This window comes from Erigeron canadensis, chromosome 4, assembly GCF_010389155.1.
Source record: "Erigeron canadensis isolate Cc75 chromosome 4, C_canadensis_v1, whole genome shotgun sequence".
Classification (NCBI taxonomy): domain Eukaryota; kingdom Viridiplantae; phylum Streptophyta; class Magnoliopsida; order Asterales; family Asteraceae; genus Erigeron; species Erigeron canadensis.
In genome coordinates, this window is record NC_057764.1 from 25390021 (window position 1) to 25413734 (window position 23714).

A 23714-nucleotide genomic window follows, 5' to 3' on the forward strand; every position below is an offset into this window, starting at 1 on the left:
AAACAAATAAGATTAATCCAACTCTATCATTAAAAACGGAAAAGATCCATTACACTATAAGAACCTGTTTAGTCAAGCATGTGTAACTTTTAAGACATATAAGGTGGTTAAATAGTAAAATGTATTTGTATAACTTACGAAACTGTACATAAAACACCAGCCTGAACCCCATATCTACTTGGAAGAGAGGTTGACTAACGCTGCATATTGGCAAATGTCTGTATTATTCCGTTGTTTTGTCCTCCTCAAGATGGAAGCCTGAAAGAAAAAAAGAAAACAAAAACACAGCATTAATAAAGAACATCTTAATGATCATTATACTTTAAACTTTAAAGTACAATAAACTGCTGCAAATATTAAGGATGTTACTCATTTTCTAGACTCCAGAGACCCCACATCCTGTTTAACAAGCTTTTTGTTATATAGGGGTTCGTTAGAAACAGGTACAATATACACTCTTTATCTATTTAACAAAATTATTATAAGCTTAACCATCTTGACATATATCTTCATCCTCATTTCCAACAGATTTTTGGCTGGTGATTGAACATGTCTCACTGTTCAGGTAAATATTCTGAAAGAACTGATAAGAAAAATCCGGTTCTATTAATAATAAATAAAAGATTTGTGAGATTGATTAACCCTAATTGTACTAGTCAAAGTAGTGACTGACATCTTATTCCTTTTAGAAGGGGATCAAGCTTTATAATAATAGCTAAACATGAATGAAAGGAATGGTAATGACTTGCGAGTTAACAAATATCAACACATATTTGCAGGAAAGTTGTATATTCAGTCACCAGGAAACTTCCATGCATCTTTAAAACTATTCATAACCCTTTTAAAGAATTGAAAATACCATTGAGAAGAACAATTGATGAATGCAAGATAATGAATGGTTTGAGATCGATAATTTATCTCGCAGAATATGATCTTAGCGAAATAGTCAAGTAATCACTGTTTGTTGATTTTTAGTTAGAAATTCTTTTTTCACTATTTACATATTTAAAGTTAATAATATCAGTTACATTAATGTTATTCAATATAATTGGATTTGACAAATCCAAGTGTAGCTTATGGTTAATGTTCTAATTGCATACAGTGATCTTTTTTATTTCTTATCTCACTTAACTATGACTTCTGCTTGTTAATAGGACAGAAACTATGTAACTGAAAATCTTTCTTCCCATCAAGCCAGCACAGGCCTTACGGAGTAAGTGAAGGTTATTTAACCATTTTTCCCCATCTTATTAATAGGAAGCAAAGAAAAGTTTCATACCTTTGGTTGCTCCATGGAATTATCAAAATAGCCTATTCCAAAAGACAGAGAAGTGAAGCTAGCCACAATTTCAACAGATTTCAACAGTGATGATGCTCCACATGCCTATCAAAGCCAACTCAAACTTCAAAACTCTAACCAGTAGTATGCAAAGGTGGCAATTTCAACCCATTTACTTATCTATCAGTTCATTCGAGTTACCATTGACCTCTATCAAGACAAATAAGATATATAGGGGGGAAAAAAGGTTCAACCCCTACAGCATGTGTATTTGTAAAATTGTAATGCATAAAATCTCTAAACTCATTTTATTCAAAAAGAAAATTTTATTTCATCATATTAATTTTTCTTATCAAATTTGACAAAATAACTGCTCATAAAAAGACAGCTTCTTGTTACTAAAGTGTTCTGGTCCAACCACTCCAGCCCATTTCAACACATCTGGTAAAGATTTTTGAAAACTCACAACTAAGGGAGCCTTGGCTTGGACAAGCAGAACTCCTGCAGTTCCATCACTACCATTTCGCCTACTGTCTTTGATGATGGACTCCAAGACTTTTGAGCAGGCAGCACCTGGACCAGTATGAGACCTGCAATCACAGTTCATAGGACCTCAAAATTATTCATATAACGCTAAAAGTATATGACATGTTCACAGGAAATTGTTCATAGGACCCTAAAAGTATGTTTAGAAACATTAACAGAATAGTTTTAATACTTCAAACCGATTTTGGACCCATTTTTGAACGGTGAGTTGGCCGATTTTTTCCCAAGTTGCGCAATTTTTGACTGAACTTTGACAAATTTGTGAACTATGTTCAAAATTATTCGCCCTTGGACTCAGAAGTTTACAACACTGCTTTTATTATTTAACAAAAATAATATCTGAAAAAAGCAAATACAAATCATACAATAATGAAGATGTGCAGCACTCCCGAGCAACAAAGTTCCTCATCAGAGTTTCTCCGGAACCACTAACACAGCAACCAACTAATAAAGGATCGTCAATTTGGCCCTTCGAGGATGCCCAACAACCAGAACCATATGTTGCTGCTAATCCCACACGCCCACTGACCTAAATTAATTTCAAGAAGAATTTTCTCAACATATAAAGCAATCGAATAATTGATAAATAATAATAATATTAGTTTACATAAATCTCGTGTCTCTGGAAATCAGGGACTGAGGGAACACAATGGATGACTAAAAGCAGGATACCGCATTTACTTAAGCAGTTCAATTATCTTAACCTTCCACATAAACTTCATTTTCAATTCATTTCTTTATGATTCAGTCGATTCGGGGTTGTGTTCTCAAACTCGAAATGGCTTGAATAAACATATTTAGCTAAATGGAAACGAGTCAACCCCCAGCAAATTGAAAGTCGCTAAAAAGTCTATATTAAATTTTAAGACATTGAACCTAGTTAATATCTTAGTTCAAAAACTTATATAAAATGTGAGAATGTTGATTTTGTAAAATTATAGTGTATTGCATTAATACATATAAAAAACATAAGTGGAACAAGCACTTAAACTCAGTTTTACTAGACCCGTTTCGATCCCTGCCAAAAGTTACATGCTTCAAATGGAACCCATTGCTCAACCTGCCTGCCCATCTTGCCACCTCTAGAGTAGATGCAATTTAATGTTTGAGAAAATAGATAATAGGGAACCACGATCCAAAACCAACTAATCATTTATTTTCCATAATAGTAGCATGTTATCACCAAAAGGAACATAAAAAAGAAGTTAAAATACTTAGGCAAGGTATGTCTTTTCTTTTGCTTAATTTGAAAAATTAAGGACCGATGCGAGATGCGGGTGGGGTTAGGTTACAAATGTTTGAATATTGCAGCTAGATTACCTTTAGTGCAATGCCACCACTAGAAGCTCCAGATGCTATATTTCCTTCCTTATCGATACATATAACTCCTACAGTATCCATGATTCTGTCTTCTCCAGGTGCAGGTTGCGTAACATGATCACCACCGGCCATATGACTTAAATCAACTGATTGTAAAACATACATGAAATTCATCAAAACTTATACTTCGGAAACTTATGTCAAAGCTCAACTATAACTTTGAAATTCTATATGAAAACCTTAGCCAAGAGGTAAGATAACGTTTCAGCCAATCAGCTAAAAAGACAATAAAATGACTGAGTTTTAACTACATTTTTAGTCTCCTAAACCTGTACCAACCAGTTTCAAGAAAATGCTCACAAAGAAAGACAGATTTACAAGACAAAAGTAGTGCAGACTGCAGCTTCATTATAAAATTATAACTAATTCTTTGATGAAGTTCAATTGCATTGAACTGAACTTATACATAAAAAGTGCCCTTTTAACTACGCATACCAGATGCATTATCAATTTGTTGAGGCCTAGATAATAGTTCCCCTGAGTAAACTCTGGCCATAGCATCTTCAAGCATTGCTTTATACTTCTTCCATTGTTCTTTTGCCTTTCTTGTCACAAGCCACTGTAAGCAGAAAATTGTAGTCTAGTGTATCTTAGATGTCACATGTAAAATTTATGAGATGGGAACTGGGTCCCTGGTCAAGGCTACCTCATCGACCTCTTCAAAGGTTCCAGGGATATCAACGCCCTTGGACTTTGCCCAAGCACGCGCACCCTCACCGACTAAAAACCTGAGAGGATATTGAAAAAAGAAAAGTGTATTAGGGAGAATGTACCAGTATCACACATAAAAAGAAGTTTGAATTCATTTTGAGTAGGTATTGCACATATAGTGATTTTGAAACTTTGCCATACAAGTAACTAAATAGAAAATTGGTAGTTACCCTGCCTTACTAAGGGGTGTTGTAGATTTTTGGTTATTAATCACGGCTCTCATTGAATTAAAGGACAAGTCAAACATTGCATTACTGTGTAATTAGTGAATACTGAATTGCTATGATACCTACCACACACAGTTTTAACAATCTTAGAAAACCATATTAGTTGATATGATATTGATCAGGTCCAAATGTTTACTACTTTTTACATGTAGCACTCATATTGGGCTTCTATTGGATCAGGATAAATAGGTTTCTACAAACCTTACATACCTAGATATACTAAATTACTAAGTGAGCTATACAATTTTGGTAAAACAGAATGCAAAAATAGTTAAAAATTGGCTGTAAGGACTGACTTTCACATTCAGCCTTAGTTTTATACTTTTATCCAAAGGAAGAGAGAAACTGTACAGGCAGATGCAGCCACAACAGAAAAACTAGCTTATGATGTATAGCAGAAAGACAAAAATGTGATGGAAGTTTACATGGGAGGAATGCGACCCAGCAGGGATGAACTTGACATCTGCTCTTTGATCAGCAGACCCGCAATTTTAATGGCATTTCTTACACCTGGTAATCATATGCTTCACGGAAAGGTAAAATACATATATATGAGAACAAAAGCCCCAGTGTAAACAATCTAAATATATACTGAACATGTGTCTTCAGAAAAATATTTATAAAGCTATTTAAGGATATACCTGGCACAGCTCCTACAGCCCCAAATGCTCCAGAATTACCATCCATAATACTCGCATCACATTCAACGTGACCATCCTCTGTCAAATTTGACCCTCTCCCAGCATTTGTGCATGGGTCATCCTGCAGCTCAACATTCAATAAATGAGTTTTATCGTTAGTCTAAAATTTTTAAGACCAAAAAGAGTTTAAATATAATTTGAGTTACAATAGATACTCTTCCCAATAACTGATGAAAATCAGTAACTAGTTCCACGAATTTCTACAAAGTGAAACAACCTAGTATACAAGTACTCAATCAGTGCTGCAACCTTCTTTCGGTCTATTGGTATCGGGTGACATGTTGTGCCATAATGTACTCCTCCTACCTATACTATAGTAGCCTATACCTATATAATAAAGGACCTACTCGCTTTCAATTCGTCTTTCCGTTTATTCATTAAACAGGAACAGAACTACATATTTTAAGGCTAGTCATGACACGGCGACAACCGTCATACCTCCAAGGTCTCAATAGCTGCTGATACAGCATCTACGCATCCCCCGGAACCCTATAACAAAACAAATTCAACATTATCAATCAAAAAGTAATAGTAAAGTTAACACTTTTAATTCCATTAACTTCAACCTTTATAAAAAGTCAGCTACTCCAATGGTAGCTTTTTCTTAAATTTTTTTTTTTTTTTTTTGATTAGCTTGATTTGAAAAAAGCTTTTCATAAAAGTCAAAGCTTTTGAGAAAAAAAAAAAAAAAAAAGGCTTTGCACAATATACTTATATATTCAAACAGTCATATCATTTAATCTTCAAATTACTAAAAATACAATAAAATATATATTATTATTATTATTATATATATATATATATATAGAGAGAGAGAGGGAGACCGTTCGGAGAATAGAAGCGGCGGCAAGGCAGGCGGTTTTCATGGCAGATCGGAGAGATTTTTCATTAACCGGTGAGTGATAACCAGCGCCGACATGTACGGCGACGAAGAATCTCCGGTCGATTTGATCAGAAACTTCGCCGGCCATTAGTTTTCCGACGTGAAAGTGGAGTGTGAAAGGCGGTAGTGAAAAGGAAATTACATGAATGAATGAATGACAAGTGTTTATTTTGAACCCTTGTGTTCAATGTTTTGTCAAATGACATCCCTCAATTAGGTACAGTTGTATTTAAAAGAAAATGATATTTTTTTAACTTTAATCTTGATAATTTTTTGAATATTATAAAAACACATAATTAGAAATGATGTTATAGTTGATCCATACATAACGTGTTTTTTAAGTGAGAAATGTCCTACTGAGTACATGTAAATTGATGCCTGTCTTGTTTGTTCGATAGGCTCGTGAACAATAAATATTGTGTTCAATGTCTTGATCCTTAGATCATGGTTAAATTGATGTATAAAGATTCACAAACTAATTGATGCACTATAATCTTTATGATGCACGGTGATTTTTATGGAAGAGAAACTTATTGCTTAACTTGTTTTACTTTAATTGTTTTATTTTACCTAAAACTAGTCATATATAGGGATTAATTAAAAAACAATTATTAAGATGAAACAAGATACGATAAGATCATGATCATTGGATGAACATAAATGCACAAAGTTTCATAGAGGGCAAATGTATAAACTTAAAACACATAGATTTTTATGAGTCGTAACCATTTTTCAGTAAACAACCATTTTTCAATTAAGGGAAAGAAACTTGTTTTATTTGTTTTAATACTCGTTTTTTTTTTCCAATACAATATCTATATCTATATAATATAAACACGTATTGGCTGCACGACTAGCAATGTGTGTTTCATGACCCGCTATAACCATCTCATCGTCTTGCATCTCAATGTGAATTTCATTTACGTATGATTTATCCTTTCCCATAATCTCTACGTATATCTATACCTTTCGGCATAAAACCGATTTACATGGCTCGTGCTTAACACGAACTTAGCTAAAAAAGGTTGATGACAAGCATTTCAACAAACTAAGTGTAAGTAACCATGTTTACACTAGCTCATTCTCACTGTGGCATTGTGTCTATATATGCATGTCTATACACTGAGGGCTGCGTGTGATCTAGCATCATTCAAAAATGATATCCCGATAATAGTTAATTGGAAACCTAAAAAAATTTATACGAATAAGATTATTTTCGTCCCTTATGGTGTTACCAGTATTTTGGCAAAAAAACTTCTATAAAACTAGGAAGTCTGGTGTTCCAAATGTCAGACTTCGCCAAATAAGCCAAGGGCATCGTCTTAAACGCCAATATACTAGAAACACTTTAGGGGGCGAAAAATAAATCTATCCCTACAATTTTTTCTGAAAATCTATTTCCATTTAACAATCTGATTGACTTTAATATGTAAAAAGTAAAATAAAATGGATAACCGGTCCATTATTATCCCACGACAAACATGAGATAAGGTAAATCACGTAACATTGTAGTGAAAGAGAGGTAACAAAGATTTGAAACTCTAACCCGTATTTTCATGTTACATGTCCTTGTTTTCGTGTATATAAATTGTCGTTTTAATATAGTATGCATCATATCTATAATACTCCATTCGTCCCAATTTAAATGTCCACGTTTGACTATCCAAGCCAATCTTTCACAACTTTGACCATTAATAGTATTTTTTTTTGTTTTATAATACTTAGCGAAAGTTATATCGTTATAAAATATATTTAAAACCTAACTGATTCATATATATTACATCAAATATTATATAACATAAATAGAAATCTAGACGGTCAAAGTTAAACAAGAAAGACCCAAAATGTCAAACTATGACATTTAAATTGGGACAGATGGAGTACTTATTAAAGAAAATACCCCCATGTTGAAAGTTACATGAGGGGAAATGCTAAAATGTCCTTCCATGTAATATTTTAATCTACTATCCTTAAAATATATAATATTTTCAGTTACACTACCCCTTAACATTAATGATTACGTTACACTATCAATCATTTATCTTTTAAAATATTTCCATTAACCCTTTATATCAATAATCTACATCAATCGACGCCTCATCTGTCACCAACTGTCGCACCTGCCACCACATCGTCGCCGCCACGATTACCTCCGCATTGCACGGGTAACGTGCTAGTCTAATCTAATGCTAATAAGTCAATAGTTATGTGATCCTTGCTTTATTTTGGAACCAATCAAACTATAAAAAAAATAGCCACCCCTGTTTTTTTCTACCATCAATATCGGATACTAGCCTCAAAATTATTAGGATCTCCAATCAGGTGTTAGTATTTCATTGATTCAATCAAATTAAACCATTCTAAAAAACTTAGAAAATTTACAATTACAACAATGGAATATATTTCCCACGCAAAACCAGATATTCTTTTCCCTTTGATCCTCATTTAATTAGTCATTTGATAACCCAGTTTTGTTGGGTACTTTCCCTCTCATTAGGATTATATATTTTTGCATAATATTAAACAAGAAAAATAAGAAGAAAAAGACAATGTCATTCACAGGAACTTTGGATAAATGCAAAGCTTGCGATAAGACTGTTTATTTCGTCGATTTATTGTCTGTTGATGGGATTACTTATCATAAATCTTGCTTTAGATGCAGCCATTGTAAAGGCACTCTTTCGGTTTGTTTCTTATATCTTCTTCGATCTTTATGTTTTTGCAATGTGTTTGGCTCGTTTAGATCATGCATGGAGAGATTTGTCGTTAATTGCTTTGTTATCGTTTACATACCATCAAAATTATTGCAGCCTAGTGTTTTCAAAATCCAAATTTGACAAGCTCAATCTCGTGAATAGATATCAAAACTTTTTTAGATGTTGTGTTGGTTTAAAACCCATTATAGACAATTGTTTTCTTTCATAAAACAATATTTGGGTTTTTTTTTATCGGCAAATCTACTCAACACTATAGGCACGAGTCTCTACCAAGTGAGCTAACCCACACTGTTGTGTCAATTTTGATGTTATAAAACAATTGGTTTGACCTTTAAAACTCAAACATCAACCTTTTGACATATGACGACATTCTCTATTGCAGATGAATAGCTACTCATCTATGGATGGAGTACTTTACTGCAAGCCTCACTTTGAACAACTTTTCAAAGAATCTGGAAACTTTAGCAAGAACTTTCAAACATGTAAGATCTTCTTTTCTTTCTAATTTTATGTATCACATTTGCAGCAAGCCTCTGGCTTCCATGTACATACAACTTTTATATGTACATTGTGTTATTAAGTTTTGTATTGTATATGATATTGATGATTTTCCAATTTGTTACCAATATTTGCAGCGAAACCAGATAGAGAAAACACGGTACGTTGATCAAACAACTTCTTTTTTTTTTTTTTCCTTTTTGTGTATAAAAATCTCGGCTAAATTATGGATATATACATATGATTGTGTTTGAGAATTGAGATGAGTATTATATAAAAACTAAATTGATGTTGCAGTCAAGGACTCAAAGCAAATTCTCATCTATGTTCTCTGGTACCCAAGACAAATGTAGACAATGTAACAAAACTGTCTACCCACTCGAAAAGGTGAGTACATTGTATGTTAAATGTAGACAAATGTGAACATGTAGAGTAAATGAAAATTTACGAACATTTACAGGTGACGATGGAAGGTGAACCGTATCATAAATCGTGCTTTAAATGTGCTCATGGAGGCTGCCCTCTTACACACTCATCATATGCTGCCCTTGATGGTGTTCTGTACTGCAAACATCATTTTGCTCAACTCTTTATGGAGAAAGGAAATTACACTCATGTCCTTGAGGCCGCAAATAGAAAGAGTAACGTAAAGCCTGAGGATGTCGCACCCGAGCCACCACCACCAGAGGAGGAAGGTGGCGGAGATGGAGGAGGAGAACCAGCAGCAACGGATGAGGATGATAGCCAACCAGAGCCACCGCCCGAGGAAGAGCAACCACAGGAAGAGGAGCAGTCCTAAATATACGCGTATACTTTATATATACACACACATATATCTTGGTTTCTTTGTCAATGTAACTTTATCATGATCCTTTTTTTTTCTTCACCATTGAAATTGTGAGTTTTCAGTGGTATTTACTTCCAAAAACTATATGTAATTCAGTTTATGATTTATATAATGTGCAACCTTTTAAAATTCATATATAAATCAAGGAACTATCTTGAGGATATGTGTAATGTGTCAAAAAGTTATTGTTACATACATTTTTTTGTAATAAGGCTATAAAGTAACTGCTTGATCCAAGTCGAATTTGATTTCCGCAGTCCCAAAATCCATTTCCATCATTACGAAATATTTTCTTTGTTACACTACAATTCATGTGCAGCGACAACTTTTGGCACAAAACGTAAAACATTTGTGCTAATATAAAATTACAAGCAAACTGTGACCTAGCAAGCTAGTTCAAAAAGATTGCAATCAAATCGGGGGTTGATTCTTCCAGTATTCATCTTCCCACATTTCAACTTGTCTAATTGTTCTTGTTCTGTTGTCTATAATGTCTTTAATAGTCGTTGGGTCATATGGTGGGGGCAGAGTACACGGGTTTGTTTTAGCAGGGTGTTGCACAAGTGAATCCTCCATGAACTTCTTCCAGATTCCATTTGATAAGCATACCATGGACTCGGAACATAGCTCCATTGCATTTGTAGGGACACTGGGTTTGAACCTCAAGAGCTTAGCGTATTCCGTCAACAAGTGTAACATGTAATCATAAACGTGTTCCATGTTCATATCATCTTGTGTGAACCGGCTTGACTCCTTACCCATCTCTTGTGCCTAGTGAGGTTCACAAAACTAACCCATGTGACTCAAACAAAATAACATAAAGTCATTCTCTTACAATTTTATGTCGTTGTGACAACCAAAATAGACTTACTAATAACAACATATTCTGCAGATCAAAAATGTTTTCGTGTGGAATACGATCATTTTACCTTAGAAGTATGATTGTTGCCCCACTCGACAGCAAACTTAAGAGATTTACATTTGTCGGTTTCTCGAATAGGCCAGAAATGCTTGAGTGGTTCCAACCCTCTAGCAAAGAAAGAGTAGTAATGCAGTGTGATGTATAACGTTGGCGAATCACATGCCAATATATATTTCTCGCTCACTGACCATCCCCATCCTTCAACGTATATCTTATACCTGCCAACGGATTTTCTTAATAAAGAAAAATCATATTTATAGTATTGTCAAATACTAAAATCAATCTTATACCTGTGGGTACATTGATCTTGGACGTTAGATTGCTTGAATCCGTGCGTAGATTCCTTTTTCCAATCCTATTTTCCATACAATATAATAGTAAGTGCAATATATGACACCAATATAACATATATACAAAAACAATAAATAAAATTTATATGGATTAAGAAAGAAAGAAATAAAAACCTGAACAAATAAACGAGTATCCCAGTCCAAATGAGAAGTGTGATTAACGTTGCACTTGAGAAGGTCCATCCTGATAGGGGAGACACTGGGATTTCCCTTCCAATAAGCATAGGGTTCCCTGTCCTTCCATTTCACTCTCTTGTTTCCTTCTTTAATGTCCTTCAATGCAATGTCCCATGGCTTTTGATTTGTTTCTGCCCTATTACAGCAGAATTGAATATAAATTTTATCTTTATATATAGCATCACATCATTGTTAAGACAAGCTATCACTACAAGAAAAAGGCGTTTTGGCAATGAGGTTGTCACTAAAAGACAAACGGTATCGCCGAAGGGCTGTTTTCTTGAAGTGTATATCGCATTTGTGAAAAAGTAACTAAGTAACTCCCAACACCATCGTCGTCCACGTGTTATAGGTTCCAATGACGTTTTTGACATGTAAACAGTTTTACCCGTCCTTAAGGTAGATAAACTGTTTCTGGGGGTCTTGCAAGGATTTAGGACCAAACTCAAGACCTCCAGATATAATGATATTAATCACATACTTATCCAACCATTAATTGCTCGTTAAGTTTCACCTTATTTGTTTAATAATAACTACTCGTATATATGAATACAAGTATTAAAGTAAAGCAAATTAAATAGGATAAGTGATACTAAAGATTAATTACTTACCATCCCCAAAAGGACCAATCTGGCATGACAATATCCAAGCTCCAAGGATCAGAGCAATAACTAAACAATGGTGGAGGTCCAGGATTTGGCCCCCTAAACGGCTTTATGTTTAACACAGGCCGATCACCACAGTCAAACATAAGTTCAAGATCAGGAACCCTGCCCGGATACCGCCTTAATAATTGTTGAAACCCCCACATTGTAAACAAGTCTCGAGTCTGGAATGATTTTCTGAATTTTTCTATATATGCTTTTCCTTCAACGATTGCTAGCCTGAAATGTGCGCTCTTTCCAGCTACCTCCACCATCTCTCGTGTGATCCCTGTATCTCTCCAATGACGTAGATCTTCATGGATCCAACGAAAGTAATCCGGACACGTCTTGACCGATATACCATCTAAATTTTTGTGACTTGTTGGATAGTACTTTGGACAAGTTGATGTTTGATTCCATATAAGGCAGTCAAGAGGCAAATGATCATCATAAGCCTCTTTTGCTTCGAATAACTGCAAGATTGATTGACCTGAAAACACAGACTACGAGCGCAATGAAGGACACTAGTCAGATTAATTAGCACATATAATGAACACCGTTATGGCAAATTAGCAACACAATTCAAAAATACAACATATTACCTTTTTAGCTAGGCATGATATAAGTAAATTGTTACAACTTTTAAAAGCCTTGATATATAGTTATAAATTTTACTTTTGTATAAGAATCTGCTAAGTGTAAATGGAACATGAGGCCATTTGGTTCAAAGATTTTAATGCAATTTGATAAAATTGGAATTTTTTATGTTAATCTAACAAGATAGGGAAAAAAAAATCCAAATTCTTTTCCATCAAATTCCATTAAAATCTTTTTGAACCGAACAACCCTGAGTTTACGTTTAACTAATAAAACTTACAAGGTCGAAGCGTGTATCAATCAAGAACATGAAAAGGAAAGCATATACCGCAACTGGAACCAACAAAATACAAGATGCAATAATAGCATAATTATTACGACGTCGACTATATGATGGCCTCAGCCAGTATATCTTCTTGCACTTCTTTTCATATAAGTCTTTCATATTTCGTACCGTTAGTTCTCGTTAATATGTTCTCACCTTTCTAACTATATATAGAAGCTAGCAAAATATATCACGTTTAAATGGGTAGAGGACCGAGTATATATCATGTGAAAACAAGCATGGCGCCTTGAACTATTTGTAAGAGATAAATAACTTTAATTATATGATGATTCAAAATGTGACCAAAATCACTGAAATATCATGAGATCGATACATATTGCTAAATTAAGGCAAAGATAAGTCATCTTTTTTATGGGTCATTATTGGTACCTAGCTATCACCATTTATATATTAGTTAACAAGTTTGGTTCCATGTAATGTCGTTTATCATGCTCTACGGAATAAAGTAGTCGATGAATTAATCCTGCAACTTTATCAACTTTTTTTTCACTTTTACCATTATACTAAGGGGAACAAGAAAAGTAGTTAAACTAAAGCCATGAATTAATTTGCTTTGATTTATGCGTGAGGAGTGAGTAGTTTCTTATGGAAAACCATACACGTCGTATCATTGGGTGCAAATTTTTTTTTAAGCCAATTTTTAGGTCAATGTATCATTTTCCATTTCTCCATTATGATTCAATAATATTGTAGACAACCTTTAACTTTACGTTCGTACGTACAATCTGTATAATAATCTTAAGATAATATAATCATAAGTATCGATGGATTTCCCCGTTACGCGCGCGTACATAAAATTTTGTTCCGCGTGGCATATATATATAGTTCCACAACATTTGTAGTCACACTCTATATATATATATATAGGTGTGAACTTCAAGAATTTAGCATATGCTATCAATAGATGTAAGTATGTAACATGTACGAGTAATTATAACGTATTTCATCAATTAACCGGCCGGCTTGACCCCCCATCTCTTCTGCCTATCGAGTTCATGGAAATAAATAAAATCCTTAATCATTTTGGTCTTTACGAAAAGACCAACTGCCCATCCGAAAAAGAACCTCCAAGATCAAAAGTTTGTGTGAATTGCAAGTTTACATTGCAATTGTGATTTCACTCAGCTGCAAATTAATTTAAGTGATTTACATTCTTTGTCTATGTCGTGAACAGACCGAAGTTAAAGGGCTTGAGTGGCCCCAACCCTCTAGCTAATTTCCACCATTTAGATCCGCCACTGGTCATGATGTAATTACACTCCGCAGTATCAGAAACTCGAGATGTGTGGTGAAATTGTACATTGTCGACCGTACTAGATCACAACACATGCACCATAGCTATATGCATTAAGCGATACAAAATACATTGTTCAAGAAGATATATTCTCAACTTGGACCTTTAAAAGTCAAAACAGCATACCTGGGCCAAAACTAATCTATGGGCCAGAACTGAAGTACAGGCCGAAACTAAAGGTTGGCCCAAAACTAAAAATCGGACAGAAACTAACCAAAAGCCCGTAACTATCCAGAGATCCAAAACCATTTCCAACATTATGAAAAATTTTCTTTGCTAGACTACTATATTGACTACTATATCACGTGTAGAAATAACTTTTGGCACAGAATGTAAATTAGAACCCGTTGGCCGGGTGTTTAAGGGGGGGAATGGATAAATATATTTTCCAATTTTGTTATCGAGCATAATCTTCATAAAAAAAATATAAAAAAAAAAAAAACAAGAAGAAGAAGGGGGTAGGAACATGAGCATACACAGCCTATAACTCATTTTTTGTGAAACATCATTTTCACATATGGATCACAAGATATACAATAGTTTCTTCACTTGCTTTATGTAAGTTTTGAACATGTGACCTGCAACATTCATCTGAGCCCATATGGTCACATGATGGTGCTACTATTGGGTTTCACCCCTTTAATTATCAAGCATAAATTTGAAGTCAAGGGAATTAGTAATATAGTTTTTCAAATTCTCAGGAAAAAATATAGCCAAATGAACTTCTTTTAAATTACTGATAATTGTGACCATAATGTAAAACATTTGTAATACTAGTAAACTACAAGCAAACTGTGACCTAGCAAGTGCAAAAACAGATTGTAATCAAATCAGGGGTTGATTCTTCCAGTATTCATCTTCCCACATTTCAACTTGCCTAATTGCTCTTGTTCTGTTGTCAATGATGCCTTTAATAGTCGAGGGGTTGTATGGTGGGGGCAGAGTACATGGGATAGTTTTTGCAGGGCGTCGCACAAATGACTCCTCCATGTACTTCTTCCATTTGCCATTTGAGAGGCATACCATGGACTCGAAACATAGCTCCATTGCATTTGCAGGAACGCTGGGTTTGAACCTCAAGAGTTTAGCATATTCGGTAAGTAAGTGTAACATGTAATCATAAATGTTTTCCATGTCCATTTCATCTTGTGTGAACCGGCTTGATTCCTTGCCCATCTCTTGTGCCTAGTGAGGTTCACAAAACTGTTTTATGTCTTTGTGAAACACCAAAATAGCCTCACAAAAAACAGCATATTCTGTAAATTAAAAATGTTTTCGTACGTGTGGAATATGATGTTACCTTAGAAGTGTGATTGTTGCCCCACTCGACGGCAAATTTAAGAGATTTACATTTGTTGGTGTCTCGAATAGGCCAAAAATGTTTGAGTGGTTCCAACCCTCTTGCAAAGAAGGTGTAGTAACGCGGTGTGATGTATAACGTTGGTGAATCACATGCCAATATATATTTCTCGCTCACTGACCATGCCCATCCTTCGACGTATATCTTATACCTACCAACGAATTTCCGCAATAAATAAATCATAGTTATAGTAAATTCGTAATAGTCAAATACTAAAGTTTTAAGTATACCTGTAAGTACATTGATCTTGGATGTTAGATTGCTTGTATCCCTGCACAGATTCTTCATTCCAATCCTACTTTCATACAAAATAATATTATGATATCCAGACTGTACAAATTATTAATGTCGCAGTGTGATGAATGTATAAAAAGAACTTTTGGACGAAATAATCTATACAGTAGATTGTACTAGTTATTAATGACCCATTCAAATTTGATTTTGACCCAAATGCGACCGAAACAATAAAATTTTATATGGATTAAGAAAGAAAGAAATAAAAACCTGAACAAATAAACGAGTATCCCAGTCCAAATGAGAAGTGTGATTAACGTTGCACTTGAGAAGGTCAGCCCTGATAGGGGAGACACTGGGATTTCCCTTCCAATAAGCATAGGGTTCCCTGTCCTTCCATTTCACTCTCTTGTTTCCTTCTTTAATGTCCTTCAATGCAATGTCCCATGGCTTTTGATTTGTTTCTGGCCTATATATATATTGCAAGTTTGCAACACAAGTGAGTTAATACTTGGTACAAATATTATAACATCATCATATAGTTAATTAAGAAAAGTTATATTATATAGTTTATCTTCATTTGTATAAACTGTATTAGATTTTATAAGTATATTAAATACATGTACATCCTCAATTATGGTCAATGTGTATTATTTTTCAATACAAAAAAAATGTATTCGTCATTACTAATCTTATCTTTTTTTCATTCAAATAAGCTTTTTATCATTTTGAAATTTCAAGATGAATGAATCGTGGCAAAAAAAAGAGAATAATGATGATAGATGATGCAAAAGAACTTATAGATGAATAAAGATGATTATTACATTGGTGACAACGTTGGACGAAATAAAAACGGGAAAATGGTAATAAAAAAGTTCTCTCAAGTTTTTGTGTATGAATAATATAAGTTTTTTCATGCAAATTTTTAATTAACAAATTAATTTCTTATAAGTGCGTAAGCAATTGATCATAGATCCATTGGTACCGCCACTATGTGACCATATGGACCCACAAGATGAAGACTGTAAGGTCACGAGTTCAAATCTAGTCAAACGCAAATGGAGTGTTCCATGTGTGAGGATAATACTTCACCAGACATGAAATTTATGCGGTGTGTGTTATGGGTACCAAGATGGTACATGGGACTGGGGGATTCCCACCCATTTACTTTCTTTTTTTTTTCTTTTAAGTAACATTTTGGTATTTCGCCAAGTTTGACGGGTTTCTCTCTCTTTCCACCCTCTGCTCCCTCACCTCTAACGGCTCTTTCTCCTAGATCTTGGATCGGAGATTGAGCCTATGATTTCGAGATTCAGATCGTGTATTTGAGATTGAGAGTTTGAGATCGAAATTATTCACATCCAGTTAAAGCTTCCACTCCGGTGGATCTAACCCTATTTTTTACACTCTTTGGGCCGGAGGCCCCTTCCACTTTGGTGGATCTGGAAACAGCCTTTCTACTTTATGTAGGGATAAGGTCTGTTTACATCATATCTCCCCCGTACCCCGGCCTAGCCGGGATTGGGCACCGTTGTCGTTGTCGTGTGTATAAGTTTTTTGCAAAAATTGATATAACTTTTATATTTGTTCATGTTCATGCTTTACTTATAAACAAAATATATGTAATCACTTTTCAACTTTCGTTTTTATTATCTTTTTGATTCAAAAAACAAACAGGAATAAAACAAGCAATCCTAGGATCAAGATCCTCTAAAGTTATAATCAATTTTATAGGTGAAGTTGATAATTTTGACCTTTGGATTAAAATCAAGAGTCAAAATTCAAATATCAACTTTGAATCTTGGACCTTTGATTTTAATCCAAAGGTTAAGATACACTCAACTTCACTTATGAAGTTGATTATAACTTTAGAGGATCTTGATCCGCAATCCCAAACGTCTTTATAACCTAGAGTTGGTCGAGCTTTTGTTGAATTACTGTTTATGGAAAAGATAGTCTGAACTAATGCAGACAGTCTAAATGGGTCAATTCGTTCATGAAAAAAAAAATACAATTAGTATGACAAAAAACTTGAGCATGCAATTGATAAAAGCATATTTTAAAACCATCATGAGACAAGAATGATTACTTACCATCCCCAAAAGGACCAATCTGGCATGACAATATCCAAGCTCCAAGGATCAGAGCAATACCTAAACAATGGTGGAGGCCCGGGATTTGGCCCCCTAAAGTACCGCTTTATGTTCAACACGGGCCGATCATCACAATCAAACATAAGTTCAAGATCAGGAACCCTACCAGGATACCGCCTTAACAATTGTTGAAACCCCCACAAGGTGAACAAATCTCGAGTCTGGATTGATTTTCTGAATTTTTCTACATACGCTTTTCCTTCAATGATTACTAGCCTAAAATGTGCACTCTTTTTAGCTACCTCCACCATCTCTCGTGTGATCCCTGTATCTCTCCAATGACGTAGATCTTCATGGATCCAACGAAAGTAATCCGGACATGTCTTGATCGATGTACCATCTATACTTTTGTGACTTGTTGGATAGTTCTTTGGGCAAGTTGTTGTTTGATTCCATACAAGGCAGTCAAGAGGGAAATCATCATGAACCTCATTTCTTCCTGATTGCAAGATTGATTGACCCGAAAACATAGACTACGAGCACAATGAGGGACACTAGTCAGTAAAAAAAACACTTTTATATTACAAAATGGCATCAAATTAGCATATATATAGTCATTAAAAAGATTTTTATAGGTTATAATGTAATTTAGTTGTTAGACCTTTTTTGCTTAATTAGTATGCTGCAACATATATACTGACAAACTTTTTGGGTTTGATTAATGAAACTTACAAGGTCTAACCGCACATCAATGAAGAACATAGCAAGAATCCCAAATACCACAACTAGAACCAACAAATTACAAGTTACAACAGCATAATTACGACAACGACGACCATATGAGGGCCTTAGCCAGTATGTCTTCTTACACTTCTCTTCATATGAGTCTTTCATATTTCGTATTCACTTGTTAATATGTTCACACTTTCTATATATGTAAGCAAAATGTATCACGTTAAAATGGGTAGGGGGTAGGGGCCGAGTATCATGCATATATGGTTTGAGGGCTATATGGCGCCTGAAATTACATGTGAAAACAAGCATTGTCCTTGAACTAATTGTGAAGGATAACTTTAATTATATGAAAATATGGATAAAAATGTGACCAATGTCATAGAAATATCATGACATCTTGTTATACATATTGCTAATTAAGGCTAATACAAGTCATCTTTTTATTCCAGGCATCCAAAAATTAAAGTCATCTTTTATATATAGTGGTACATAGCTAGCTATCACCATTTATTTTGATTGACACAAGTGGTGTTGTAATATATGAAGTTTGTCATGAATTATTTGCCTTCAACTTTATCAAACTTTTTTCGCTTTCTACTTATACAGTTATACCAAGGGGAAGAAGAAAAGTTAAACTAAAGCCACGAATTTAGTTGCTTTTATCTCTACCTTAACGTGAGAGTACGTAACTTCTTATTCAAAACTACTAGCATGACACCCGTGTAATGCGGCCTTAGTCATGCTGAGGACGGTGTAATAATGGGGTATAACCTAGTAGATATACATACTTTATGAAAATTGATGTAGATGGTTAATAGAGATGTTTGAAAATATAAAGGACTGACAATGTAATTTAATCATTAAGTGTATTTTAGACAATAATACATGTAACCTTTAAATGGAGGTGTTTTTTTATTAGATAGTATAAAACTATAGATAAACTCATGACAATATGGGCCGGGTTAGCCCATTTGATAGAGCTTATACTCTTATAGGCTCTTGGATAAAATTTCAACATATCTTGATTGAAATGAATTCCATATTACATAAAAATAAAAATAAAAAGTTGGCTTCAAGATCTTATATAGTTATATACGTATATATATGATACACTTTAAAGTAACAATACAACATTTTAGTGATAACTTGATCATATGTTCTGATTCTTCCAAAATTCGTCCTCCCATGTTTCAACTTGTTTTATAACTCTTGTTTTATTGTCTAAGATATCTTTAAGGGTCGAAGGATCATAGGGTGGAGGCATATTACATGGGATTCTATCCGTAGGTTCTTGCACGAACGATTCCAACATGAAATCCCTGAACTTCTGTTCCGCGGGGCATGCCATTGACTCTGAACATAGTTCCACAGCATTTGGAGTCATACTAGGTGTGAACTTCAAGAGCTTCGCATATTCTATCAATAGATGTAACGTGTAGTCATAAACGTAGTCCATCTTGACTTCCTCTTGAATAAACCGGCTTGATGCCACGCCCATCTCTTGTGCCTATCCAATGCATGAAAAAATAAATGAAACACTTGATCAAAGATCAAAAGTTTGTGTATTAATGCAAGCAAGCTAGTTTACCTTGGAAGTGTGATTGTTCCCCCACTCAACCGCAAATTTAAGTGATTTACATTTGTCTGTGTCGCGAACGGGCCAGAAATGCTTGAGGGGCGCCATCCCTCTAGCGAAGAAAGTGTAGAAACGTGGGGTGATATATAATGTTGGTGAATCACAAGCCAATATGTATTTTTCGCTCACTGACCACGCCCATCCTTCTACATATATCTTGTACCTGTACTCCATGAATGATTGATTAATAAAAAAAAAATAAGAACCGAAGAGTCAAATAGGATGTAGTATTCGATCAATATATATATTTACTTTAATTACCTGTAAGTACATTGATCTTTGATATTAGAACTCTGAAATCCATTTGTAACTTCTTTAGCCCAATCCTGTTTTATACAACTACAACATAATTAATCCATATATCTACAGTAGTATATTATGTTATACATAACTCAATCTTAAAACCAGTTTTTTATGTAAATTACAAAAAATTAATCTAAATAAATATTAAAGCAAGTGCATAATAAATAAAAATAAAATAAAAATGGCTTACCTGAAAAAATAAACGAGTATTCCAGTCAACATGAGTAGTGTTGTTTACGTTGCATTTTTTGAGGTCAACTCTGATAGGAGAAACAGTAGGGTTGCCCTTCCAATAAGCATAAGGTTCCCTATCCATCCATTTCACCTTCTTGTTTCCTTGTTTAATCTCTTCCAATGTCACTTCCCATGCCTTTTGGTTTGTCTCTGGCCTGTACGTACAACAAATAAATGATTACTCAATGATAAGCCACCTATTCAGTACTTATTTCTATATATTAATGAAGTTTATGTCTTTTAATGAGTCTATGTTGCTACGGATGGCAAAAAAAAAAAAAACCGTACCCAATGGGGAAACCTAAATGATAAAATCCTAACCGATAATCTAAGAGTAATCACATATATTTATACTTCTTTGTTGTGTTAACTTGATTGTGAATGGAAGTGCCAATATTTGGCTACTGTTTTAAATGACTCTATGTGTTACCGACAATTTGGCCTATGAGTCTTGATAACTATATACTTAGTTAATCAAATATACTAGAGGTTCAAAGTTCCCCAAAATAACTTCTTGAATTGCTTGATTATATAGGAAGACTTTGTTATCTTAGCATTTTGGAATCATAATCTTTAATAACATTGATATTTTGACATTATACCTATAAGTTGTAAAGCATCACAACCTGATCGACTATATAGCTTGTAAAAGGGATTACAAAATATTAAAATATATTAAAGGATCCCCGATTACCCGTGTTGTTACCCGATGGTTAGTAAATAAACGGGGACCCGTCGGGTCTGGGTCCGGGTTTGGGACGGGGATTTTTAATCGGGTCTGGGTCCGGGATTACATAAACCCGGACCATACCCGACCCGTTGTCATCCCTACTAATGGGGTAAGTTGCCGTTTCTAATTAAGGTCTTAACACAAACCTCCTAGGTAAATATCTTGGGATGACAGATAAATATGAGTAGTTCAGTTAGACTGTGTACATGCATCTTAAATAGAAAAGACTACGCATTCTAGTAACTGATTTATAAAAAAAGTATTTGGGTTATTTTATATTGTTTAGAACCTATGTAGCAAATACCTGTGTTATTAGGGCCGGGAAGGTTTATATTGGAGTAATACGAGTATTTATTAAAATAAAATGGACAGTTAGTTGTTACTTTGAGCAAAATACATGTATCAGTTATATAATCTAATCTAATTACTTTATAACCTTATTAATTTTGTTAGAAGCTTTTGTCTTTCTGTTATATATCATTTTTTTAGCCTTAATTTCTTCATCTTGAAATGGTATTAGTCAAGACAAATAATGGACGTATTCAAATTAAGACTGAGTTGTCTAAACTGAAAGAGTTGACTTATAGATTGATTAATTCATATTGCCAATCTCATATTTTCTACTAATTTTTAGTTCATGGAAGTATTAGAATTTGTCCCACTTGACCCTAACCATTTTCATTTTGCATTAATAAGTTGTGCAAGTATTCTTTCTAGCAAGTAAGTGATAATTGATGATAAATAATTTGGTTAAAAAAATATAGCGAAATATTTAGAAAAAGAAGAAGAAAACTAATTAAGTAATATAGGGAGACATAAATTACCATCCCCAGAAAGACCAATCTGGTGCGACAATATCCAAACTCTCGCGATCTGAGCAGTATCTGAATAGCGGTGGAGGTCCATTTGGTCCCTGAAAGCGTCTAGCATTGATCACGGGTCTATCATCACAATCAAACATAAGTTCCAAATCAGGAACCCTGCCAGGGTACCTTCTTAATAATTGTTGAAACCCCCATAGCGTAAGTAAATCTCGAGTCTGAATGGACTTTCTAAATTTTTCTATATACACTTTTCCATCAAGGATTATTAGCCTGAAATGGGCCGTCGACTTTGCTCTATCCACCATGTCTCTTGTGATCCCTGTCTTTCTCCAATGCCGTAGATCTTCATGGATCCAATGGAAGTAATCAGGACATGTTGTGATTGATGAATGGTTTAGATTTTTATGAGTTTTTGGGTAAGTATTTTTGGGGCATGTTAGAGTTTGATTCCAAGCAAGGCAGTCATCAAGAGGTGTTTCATGAACCTTTTTCGTTGTTTGGAATTGTAGGATCGATTGACCTGCAAACGAGGACTACATATAATAGTTACATTATTAGCACAAAAAACAACAAATTTAAATATCGTTCACTTGAAACAAAAAAAGACTTCACTAAATACAATATTTTCTACAATATGTAGAAAATAAATCATGTGGTCTACTGCCTAGCTAACAATTCTTTTTTTTTTTCTCTTTCTCTTTGTGTTAATTTAACTTACTTACTTACCGTCTTCATTTAAAACTTAATATAAAAGCATGCATAATTAAACTAATTAAAACTCTTTTAACAAAAAGTTAGGCGTATGATAAAGACTTACAAAATCTAACCAGCACGCAGCCATCACAAATACGAAAAGGAAAGTGAATACCGAAACCATGAGCACCCGAGCGCGGGTTGATGTAGCATGATTATTGTTGTTACCAAATGCTGGTCTTAGCCAGAATGTGTTCTTACACTTCTCTTCATATAAGCTCTTCATTTCTGAAAATTGTTAAAGGTTGCCTCATGTTACTCTATTTATCCACATGCTGGGCTTTTGAGGTAGCCCATGTTTTAGAGCATTATATGCTGCATGTAAAAACAAACATTAATTAGCGTTGAAGCTAATTGTGAGAAATTCATGGGTAGTGCAATAGAAGCCGTTCCTTATCTTTATATATACTAAAAATCTTTATACGAGTATTAAATAAAACAATGTTGTGACAATCTTTTTACAAAAATAACTTATTTGTTACCTTTAAACTTTTTCTTAAAATTTAATTTTTTTGTTTAAATATAAATACTTTTCTTTTTACAATATTTTGCATTTTTATTTTTTTCTTATTTTCTGATGTTATTTTTTTAAATTGTTTTTGTTTTCTTTTAAAAACTCTAATATATCATATATGGTATTTTAAGTTGCATAATCTAAATGTTTTTGTCCTAACAGATTTTTAAATTATCCGT

The 23714-nt window shown here is 34.1% G+C and overlaps 5 protein-coding genes across 6 annotated transcripts; 1 reads left to right on the forward strand and 4 right to left on the reverse strand.

The window, feature by feature from the left end:
* Positions 1 to 7: 7 nt before the first annotated feature.
* On the reverse strand, positions 8 to 5867 carry LOC122596274 (putative threonine aspartase). Its single transcript, XM_043768825.1, has 11 exons — positions 5669 to 5867; positions 5283 to 5333; positions 4785 to 4905; positions 4569 to 4653; positions 3852 to 3933; positions 3641 to 3764; positions 3146 to 3291; positions 2191 to 2354; positions 1746 to 1869; positions 1280 to 1384; positions 8 to 258 (listed from the first exon to the last, which is right to left on the reverse strand). Exons 1-11 carry the CDS (start codon positions 5813 to 5815, stop codon positions 175 to 177), a joined length of 1233 nt encoding a protein of 410 aa, XP_043624760.1. The 5' UTR covers positions 5816 to 5867; the 3' UTR covers positions 8 to 174.
* A 2362-nt stretch (positions 5868 to 8229) lies between these two features.
* On the forward strand, positions 8230 to 9808 carry LOC122598111 (LIM domain-containing protein PLIM2b-like). The gene is made up of 5 exons (XM_043770715.1): positions 8230 to 8411; positions 8827 to 8926; positions 9080 to 9102; positions 9240 to 9329; positions 9403 to 9808. The coding sequence occupies exons 1-5, from the start codon at positions 8277 to 8279 to the stop codon at positions 9739 to 9741; spliced, it is 687 nt and encodes a 228-aa protein (XP_043626650.1). The 5' UTR covers positions 8230 to 8276; the 3' UTR covers positions 9742 to 9808.
* Positions 9809 to 10200: 392 nt separating this feature from the next.
* LOC122597232 (protein O-glucosyltransferase 1-like) lies at positions 10201 to 12924 on the reverse strand. The gene is made up of 6 exons (XM_043769851.1): positions 12760 to 12924; positions 11850 to 12385; positions 11176 to 11374; positions 11002 to 11066; positions 10719 to 10929; positions 10201 to 10560 (listed from the first exon to the last, which is right to left on the reverse strand). The coding sequence occupies exons 1-6, from the start codon at positions 12922 to 12924 to the stop codon at positions 10201 to 10203; spliced, it is 1536 nt and encodes a 511-aa protein (XP_043625786.1).
* A 1950-nt stretch (positions 12925 to 14874) lies between these two features.
* Positions 14875 to 18400, reverse strand: LOC122598232 (O-glucosyltransferase rumi homolog). The gene is made up of 5 exons (XM_043770835.1): positions 17807 to 18400; positions 15984 to 16182; positions 15710 to 15774; positions 15420 to 15630; positions 14875 to 15304 (listed from the first exon to the last, which is right to left on the reverse strand). The coding sequence occupies exons 1-5, from the start codon at positions 18334 to 18336 to the stop codon at positions 14945 to 14947; spliced, it is 1365 nt and encodes a 454-aa protein (XP_043626770.1). The 5' UTR covers positions 18337 to 18400; the 3' UTR covers positions 14875 to 14944.
* A 1196-nt stretch (positions 18401 to 19596) lies between these two features.
* Positions 19597 to 23332, reverse strand: LOC122595614. Of its 2 annotated transcripts, none has more exons than XM_043768018.1 (6): positions 23086 to 23332; positions 22269 to 22801; positions 20671 to 20869; positions 20439 to 20503; positions 20130 to 20340; positions 19597 to 20048 (listed from the first exon to the last, which is right to left on the reverse strand). In XM_043768018.1, exons 1-6 carry the CDS (start codon positions 23245 to 23247, stop codon positions 19692 to 19694), a joined length of 1527 nt encoding a protein of 508 aa, XP_043623953.1. In that variant the 5' UTR covers positions 23248 to 23332; the 3' UTR covers positions 19597 to 19691. The 2 variants fall into 2 exon arrangements, with proteins under 2 accessions (XP_043623953.1, XP_043623954.1); XM_043768019.1 differs by lacking the exon at positions 23086 to 23332 and having other exon boundaries at positions 22269 to 22357; positions 22437 to 22556.
* Positions 23333 to 23714: the final 382 nt, after the last annotated feature.

Coding starts and splice junctions, on each gene's coding strand:
- LOC122596274 (XM_043768825.1), bottom strand. CDS start 5,815: ATGGCCGGCGAAGTTTCTGATCAAATCGACCGGAGATTCTTCGTCGCC. Junction 4,906..5,282: donor CAGCTATTGAGACCTTGGAG/GTATGACGGTTG, acceptor GTTGAGCTGCAG/GATGACCCATGCACAAATGC. Junction 3,292..3,640: donor ACAAATTGATAATGCATCTG/GTATGCGTAGTT, acceptor TTTTACAATCAG/TTGATTTAAGTCATATGGCC.
- LOC122598111 (XM_043770715.1), top strand. CDS start 8,277: ATGTCATTCACAGGAACTTTGGATAAATGCAAAGCTTGCGATAAGACT. Junction 8,412..8,826: donor ATTGTAAAGGCACTCTTTCG/GTTTGTTTCTTA, acceptor TCTCTATTGCAG/ATGAATAGCTACTCATCTAT. Junction 9,103..9,239: donor AACCAGATAGAGAAAACACG/GTACGTTGATCA, acceptor TTGATGTTGCAG/TCAAGGACTCAAAGCAAATT.
- LOC122597232 (XM_043769851.1), bottom strand. CDS start 12,924: ATGAAAGACTTATATGAAAAGAAGTGCAAGAAGATATACTGGCTGAGG. Junction 11,375..11,849: donor GATTGGTCCTTTTGGGGATG/GTAAGTAATTAA, acceptor CTGCTGTAATAG/GGCAGAAACAAATCAAAAGC. Junction 11,067..11,175: donor ATACTCGTTTATTTGTTCAG/GTTTTTATTTCT, acceptor TATGGAAAATAG/GATTGGAAAAAGGAATCTAC.
- LOC122598232 (XM_043770835.1), bottom strand. CDS start 18,336: ATGTTTTCGGGTCAATCAATCTTGCAATCAGGAAGAAATGAGGTTCAT. Junction 16,183..17,806: donor GATTGGTCCTTTTGGGGATG/GTAAGTAATCAT, acceptor ATATATATATAG/GCCAGAAACAAATCAAAAGC. Junction 15,775..15,983: donor ATACTCGTTTATTTGTTCAG/GTTTTTATTTCT, acceptor GTATGAAAGTAG/GATTGGAATGAAGAATCTGT.
- LOC122595614 (XM_043768018.1), bottom strand. CDS start 23,247: ATGAAGAGCTTATATGAAGAGAAGTGTAAGAACACATTCTGGCTAAGA. Junction 20,870..22,268: donor GATTGGTCTTTCTGGGGATG/GTAATTTATGTC, acceptor TTGTACGTACAG/GCCAGAGACAAACCAAAAGG. Junction 20,341..20,438: donor AAAGATCAATGTACTTACAG/GTAATTAAAGTA, acceptor CATGGAGTACAG/GTACAAGATATATGTAGAAG.